We start from the raw sequence: 7435 nt of genomic DNA on the forward strand, positions 1-7435 counted from the left end.
GAAACACCATTTGACCTAGCAATCCCATTACTGGGTATATACCCAAATTAACGTAAATTATTATTTTATAAGGCTACATGCACAAATATGTTCATTGCAGCATTATTCACAATAGCAAAGACATGGAATCAACCTAAATGCCCATCAGTGATAGACTGGATAAAGAAAATGTGTCACATATATACTATGGAATACTACACAGCCATAAAAAGGAATGATATCATGTCTTTTGCAGAGACATGGATGGAGATGGAAGCCATTATCCTCAGCAAACTAACACAGGAACAGAAAACCAAACACCACATGTTCTCACTTATAAGTGGGAGCTGAATGATGACAACCCATAGACATATGGAGGGGAACACCACCATTGGGATCTGTTGGGGAGGTTGGGGAGGGAGAGCATTAGGAATAATAGTTAATGGATGCTGAGTTTAATACCTAGGTTCTGGGATAATTTGTACAGCAATCCACCATGTCACATGTTTACCTATATAACAAACCTGTACATCCTGCACAGGTACCCTTAAACTTACAAGTGGAAGAAAAAAACAACATAAGAATGGCCAACAGGTATATGAAAAGGTGTTCAACATCACTAATTATCAGGAAATGTAAATTAAAACCACTATATTATAGACAACAAATGTAGGTGAGGGTGTGCAGAAAGGGAATCCTAGTACACTATGGTGGTAATGCAGATTGGTACAGCCATTATGGAAACACTACTGAGATTTCTAAAGATATTAAAAATTGAATTACCATATTACCCAGAAACCTGTTCTCTGGGTATACACCCAAAGAAGAAATCATTACCTCATAAAGATATCTGCACTCCCATGTTCCTTGCAGACTGTTCATAATAGTTAAGATATGGAAACAGCCTAAAGGTCCGTTGATGAACCAATGCATAAGAAAAATGTGGTGTTTGTGTGTGTGTGTGTATATATGATATATATGTGGTATATAATATATATGATATATAATGTGGGGTGTGTGTGTATATATATCATATATATGCATCATAGTATACACACAGACACATGCACACACACACAATGGAATATTATGCAGTCTTATAAAAGAATGAGATGCTGCCATTTGCCACAACATGGCTGGACCTGGAGGACACTGCTAAGACACGAAATTAAATAAGCCAGTCACAGAAAGAAAAATATTGTATTGTATGTTCTCACTCATATGTGAAACCTTTTATTTAAAATCAAATATACAGAGATAGAGAATAAAATAGTAGCTATCAGAGGCAGGAAGGGTGGGAACAGGAGAAGAAATGGGGAGATGTAGGTCAAAGGATACACAGAAAAGCAGATATATAGTGTGAACAAGTCTAGAGACCTAATGTACAACATGAAGACTACAGTGAATAAAATTACTTTGGATTAGGGATTCTTGTTAAGTAAGTAGATTTAGCTGCTCTTGTCAAAAAAATAACTATGAGATGAGAGATATATTAATTTGCATCACTATGGTCACCATTTTATTAGCTATATGAATCACATAACATCATGCTGTAAACCTCAAATATGCATATAAAATTTATTTTTTAAAAAAGAACTAGGTTAAGTTAAAAGAGAAGAGCAAATTAAGGAAGTGTATTGATAATTTGAAAATGAATTCTGGGTACATTAAAAGATTCTGAAAGTTGGTAGGCTTGGGTTCTTAAGTATATAAAAAATCTAGTATTTTTCTATTTCCTTGTTGCAGATATGACACTAGGATGAATTACTTTTATAATACTCATGACTTTTTTTACGGATTCATAATGGAAATAAGATAAGGCAAGAGGAAAGGGCATATTACTATTAAGTACAAACTCTGCTACCCACTGTTAGGTATCTTAGAAATGTTGCCTTACTTAATTATCATAGAAACACGGTGAGATGATTGATTCTCACGTATACAATATTGATTAAGAAATTGAAGGTAAGAGAAGTTAAGTAATATACCCAACAGTACACAGCTAGTAAAAGTAGCAGTACTGTAATTCAAATCTGACTCTCTAACTCCAGTATGTTCCTGAAAAAACAAAAAAAAAAAAAAAAAAAAAAAACAAACAAACAAGGAGATAAAGAAAAAATAAGGAGCAAAGACTGAAGAAAGAAGTAACTAGGTAAGGGTGGGAAATGAGAAAAGGAATTAAGATATATGCTTGCAAGAAAACGATTATCTGAAACAAAATTAGCTAATTTGTGTGCAACAGAATAAAGGGAGAGGATGAAATGTACATTAGATTTAAGGGAATGTATAGTGTATTTCAGTTTCCTACTCATATAGATAACTTCAGTTCAAAAATGTTAATTATTATGTATTCACCTTAGGACACCAGATATTTCTATGTGAATGATGTCGCCATTGCACAAAGAATTCCATAAGTCTTTCAAAATTGCCTTCAGAGTTAAGTTTATGAACAAGAAAACAAGTCTCATTACTTGATCCCCACATCTTGTTTCTGACAAAAAGTGATATGATCCAACCTGATCATCTAGTTTATTCACCCAACAAGTAGAAAGCTTCAAATTGTTTATAGCTACTTATAACCTCTCTGCCCTATACCTACACTTTTTTAAAAATCCCAGTTTACCTTTATTCTATTACTAGTTTTATAATGAACTGGTCAATGTTTCTGAAACCCCATCTTTGTTATAAAAACTTAGAAAATTAATAAGAATGCTATAAAACTACATGCAGTTGGTATGAAAATTATTAATCATTATTTGATGGTATTCTTACCTTTGTAGCAATAATTTCACTTTCTCCCTTTCTATCTACCTCTCAGACTTCATCTACTTTTTGGCTGTGAGCTCTTTGTTGGTTTTTCTCATTCTGTCTTGCTCTCTACTGTTTCTTATTGCTTAATCTTGCTTTGTTGATGTGTATTATAAAAGAACTACTCTATAGTCTTCACATCCTAGAGATTTTTTTTCATATGGTAGTAACTAAGAAGATCAAGTTAAATCCTTCAAATGGAAGGAAAAGTGTCAAAATAGTATCTAGAGGGTGAATAAGTGGTTATGTTTGTAATGCTTTAATAGACTATCTTTATAGTCTACCTTTTTAGTGGATTTAAAAAAAAAAAAAAACACACACACACAAAGAATGTAAAGAAGACTAAATTGGCTCCTCTAGGCTTGCTACATGTCTTTGGTTGACAAGCAACCAGAGGTGGTGGCAAAGGAACAGAAAGGTAACTGGAAAGCTGATCTGACCCAAAGCAGAGAGAAGTATATTCCCCCACCATATAAAATTAGGCAGAAAAGTAAGTATCTGCTCATATCCACATGTCCCATTTTAGTCTGAGGTCTACCACTAAACATATTTACTGATTTCCAGAAGTTATTAACAATAATAATAATGTTCATTACATAGTAATCATGTGCTACCACTCCGCTGAGACCTTCTGCTATAATTTGGATGCTGTCCACTTAATCTCATGCTAAATTGAAATCCCCAGTGTTGGAGGTGAGGCCTGGTAGGAGGTGAATAGATCACGGGGGCAGATCCCTAATGGCTTGGTGCTGTCCTCACAACAGTGAGTGAGTTCTTGTGAGATCTAGTTGCTTAAAAGTGTATGGCACTGCCCCACCCCTGCTCCTGCTCTCACCATGTGAAACACCAACTCATCCTTTGCCTTCTGCCATAACTGTAAGCAGCCCAAGGCCTCACCAGAGGCCGAGCAGATGCTGGTGCCATGTTTCCTGTACAGCCTGCAAAACTGTGAGCCAATTAAACCTCTCTTCTTTATAAATTACCCAGTATCAGAAATTTCTTTATATCAATGCAAGAATGACCTAACACACCTGCTAAGATTGAGTGGTAAGCAGGATGAACATGAGTCCCCCTTTCCTGAAGAAGTTGATAATCTAATGAATGGAAAAGATATTAAAATAAGTATTAAAAGGATATTATAATTATAGTGAGTATTATGAAATCAAGTACAGGTTGCTTATAAAAGTAAATACAGGGAAACTGATGACTATGGAAAACTGATATTAAAGTTTAGACATGGAGGATAAACAGGAGTTAGGTTAAAAACCATTCCAGTAAAAGAAAGCATGATGCAAGACGATGCTGTACAGAGTAACAGTTTGGTGCATTCACAGAACAGAGAAGCCAATACAGCTTGACCGTGGTGAGTAAAGGGGGAGAATGGTCATGATAAGTCTGGAGAATTGGCGAGGCATCACATTATATGGGCTGTTGCAGGCCACACTAAGGATTTAGCATTTAATCAACAGGACAATAAGAAGCTATTAAAGGGTTTTAGGCAGGAAACTGACATATAGATTTGCAATCTTACACAATCTATGCTATGCAGAGAACAAAGCGGGATAAGAGTGTGTGTGTGTGTGTAGTAATTAAAGAAAAGGATACAGCCTAGGCAAGAGATTAATAGTGACTTGAATTAGGGAAGTGGCAGTGTTGATGGAGACAAAATGACATATTTGAGATATATTTAGAAGTAAGAATAAACAGGACTTTGTAATTGATTGCCTATGAGGTATAAGGTGAAGAAGATATCAGTGATAGTTTTCTGCTATGAGTAACTAGGGAGATAATGTATAATTAAGATGGGGAACAGTGGAGAAGGAGCTGGTCTGACAGCAAGAACCAAGGTTCTATTTTGTACATACTGAGTTTGAGATGACTGTCGGTAGACATACAATTGGATTCAGTTACACAGATGGACTATAGGCCTGGAGTTCAGTAGGAAAGCCTGGGCTGAAGGCATAAATGTGGGAATGCATAGACACACATAAATATTATTTGAAGTTCATGTGAGTAGTTACAAACAACTAAGAGTGTGGAATTAGAAAGAATGAAACTCAGATATACTCACTTGAATGTCAACATTTAAGAGTTGGGTAGAAGAGGTGAAAAGGGACTGAGAATGAGCAGTCTGCAAAGTAGGAAGAAAATCAGTGGAAATGATCACAGAAGCACAGAGCCCAGAGTGTTTAAGTAAGGTGGAAGTGGCCAAATATGATAGAAAGTCCTTAAAGATTAATTCACAAGATCAGCTTTAGTGAAAGACTATAAAAGATGCTGGATTGAAATTAGGTTAAAAAAATAGACAGTATATGGATAATCTTTATCATTCAAGAAATCTGACCATCAGATTATCAGTATGGATGATCTTTATCATTCAAGAAATCTGGATCACCCCTGCACTAAGATTCATTACCTCACTTAATCCTCAAAATTACCATTATCTTTATTTTATAGATGAGGACACTGAGGTTTACCCCAAGGTTATGGGACAAGCCTAATTTTCTCATCTCATCTAGATGAGCCCTAAAAGTCCTTCTACTTCCATGAAAAAATGAAAAACTATACCACTGTTTCTGTCCCACAGTCATAATAAATTTAGCATCTTTCACAAGAATAGAAGCAGCCTGTTGCATACCCTTCTTTGTTACACAAACCTGAAAATAAATCCATAACTTTTGTATTAATCATGTTAAAAACTGAATATACTAAAAAATAAGTTATCAACAATCCATACCACAATTGTGGGTCTCTTTTTTTTTTATACTTTAAGTTCTAGGGTACATATGCACAACGTGCGGGTTTGTTACATATGTATACATGTGCCATGTTGGTGTGCTGCACCCATTAACTCGTCATTTACATTAGGTATATCTCCTAATGCTATCCTTCCCCCCGACCCTCTCCCCACAATAGGACCCGGTGTGTGATGCTCCCCTTCCTGTGTCCAAGTGATCTCATTGTTCAATTCCCATCTATGAGTGAGAACATGCAGTATTTGGTTTTCTGTTCTTGTGACAGTTTGCTGAGAATGATGGTTTCCAGCTGCGTCCATGTCCCTACAAAGGACACGAACTCATCCTTTTTTCTGGCTGCATAGTATTCCATGATGTGTATGTGCCACATTTTCTTAATCCAGTCTGTCACTGATGGACATTTGGGTTGATTCCAAGTCTTTGCTATTGTGAATAGTGCCCCAATAAATATACGTGTGCATGTGTTTTTATAGCAGCATGACTCATAATCCTTTGGGTATATCCCCAGTAATGGATGGCTGGGTCAAATGGTATTTCTAGTTCTAGATCCTTGAGGAATCGCCACAGTTTTCCACAATGGTTGAACCACTTTACAGTCCCACCAACAGTGTAAAAGTGTTCCTATTTCTCCAGATCCTCTCCATCACCTGTTGTTTCCTGATTTTTTAATGATTGCCATTCTAACTGGTGTGAGATGGTATCTCATTGCGGTTTTGATATGCATTTTTCTGATGGCCAGTGATGATGAGCATTTTTTCATGTGTCTGTTGGCTGCATGAATGTCTTGAGAAATGTCTATTCCTATCTTTTGCCCACTTTTTGATGGAGTTGTTTATGTCTCTGCCAGTCTTTAGTATCAGGATGATATTGGCCTCATAAAATGAGTTAGGGAGGATTCCCTCTTTTTCTATTGATTGGAATAGTTTCTCTTTTCTTCATTAGTCTTGCTAGCAGTCTATCAATTTTGTTGATCTGTTCAAAAAACCAACTCCTGGATTCATTGATTTTTTGGAGAGTGTTTTGTGTCTCTATCTCCTGCAGTTCTGCTCTGATCTTAGTTATTTCTTCCCTTCTGCTAGCTTTTGAATGTGTTTGCTCTTGTTTCTCTAGTTCTCTTAATTGTGATGTTAGGGTGTCAATTTTAGATCTTTCCAGCTTTCTCTTGTGGGCATTTAGTGCTATAAATTTCCCTCTACACACTGCTTTAGATGTGTCCCAGAGATTCTGGTGTGTTGTACCTTTGTTCTCATTGGTTTCAAAGAATATCATTATTTCTGTCTTCATTTCGTTATGTACCCAGTAGTCATTCAGGAGCAGGTTGTTCAGTTTCCATGTAGTTGAGCGGTTTTGATTGAGTTTCTTAGTCCTCAGTTCTAGTTTGATTGCACTGTGGTCTGAGAGACAGTTTGTTATAATTTCTGTTCTTGTACATTTGCTGAGGAGTGCTTTACTTCCAACTATGTGGTCAATTTGGAATGAGTGTGATGTGGTGCTGAGAAGAATGTATATTCTGTTGATTTGGGGTGGAGAGTTCTGTAGACGTCTATTAGGTCCGCTTGGTGCAGAGCTGAGTTCAATTCCTGGATATCCTTGTTAACTTTCTGTCCTGTTGATCTGTCTAATGTTGACAGTGGGGTGTTGAAGTCTCCCGTTATGATTGTATGGGAGTCTGAGTCTCTTTGTAAGTCTCTAAGGACTTGCTTTATGAATCTGGGTGCTCCTGTATTGGGTGCATATATATTTAGGATAGTTAGCTCTTCCTGTGGAACTGATCCCTTTACCATTATGTAATGGCCTTCTTTGTCTCTTTTGATCTTTGATGGTTTAAAGTCTGTTTTATCAGAGACTAGGATTGCAACCCCTGCTTTCTTTTGTTCTCCATTTGCTTGGTA

General features: G+C 36.4%; 1 protein-coding gene across 1 annotated transcript in view; it reads right to left on the reverse strand.

Annotated features, from left to right (window-relative positions):
• The window catches only part of LOC112628644 (probable ATP-dependent DNA helicase HFM1), a 132227-nt gene that overhangs the window by 99790 nt on the left and 25002 nt on the right, over positions 1–7435 (reverse strand). The window contains 1 exon segment of the mRNA XM_025391750.1: positions 5356–5444. Coding sequence (XP_025247535.1) covers positions 5356–5444 — 89 coding nt within the window.

This window comes from Theropithecus gelada, chromosome 1 (assembly GCF_003255815.1).
Source record: "Theropithecus gelada isolate Dixy chromosome 1, Tgel_1.0, whole genome shotgun sequence".
In the NCBI taxonomy this organism is placed as follows: domain Eukaryota; kingdom Metazoa; phylum Chordata; class Mammalia; order Primates; family Cercopithecidae; genus Theropithecus; species Theropithecus gelada.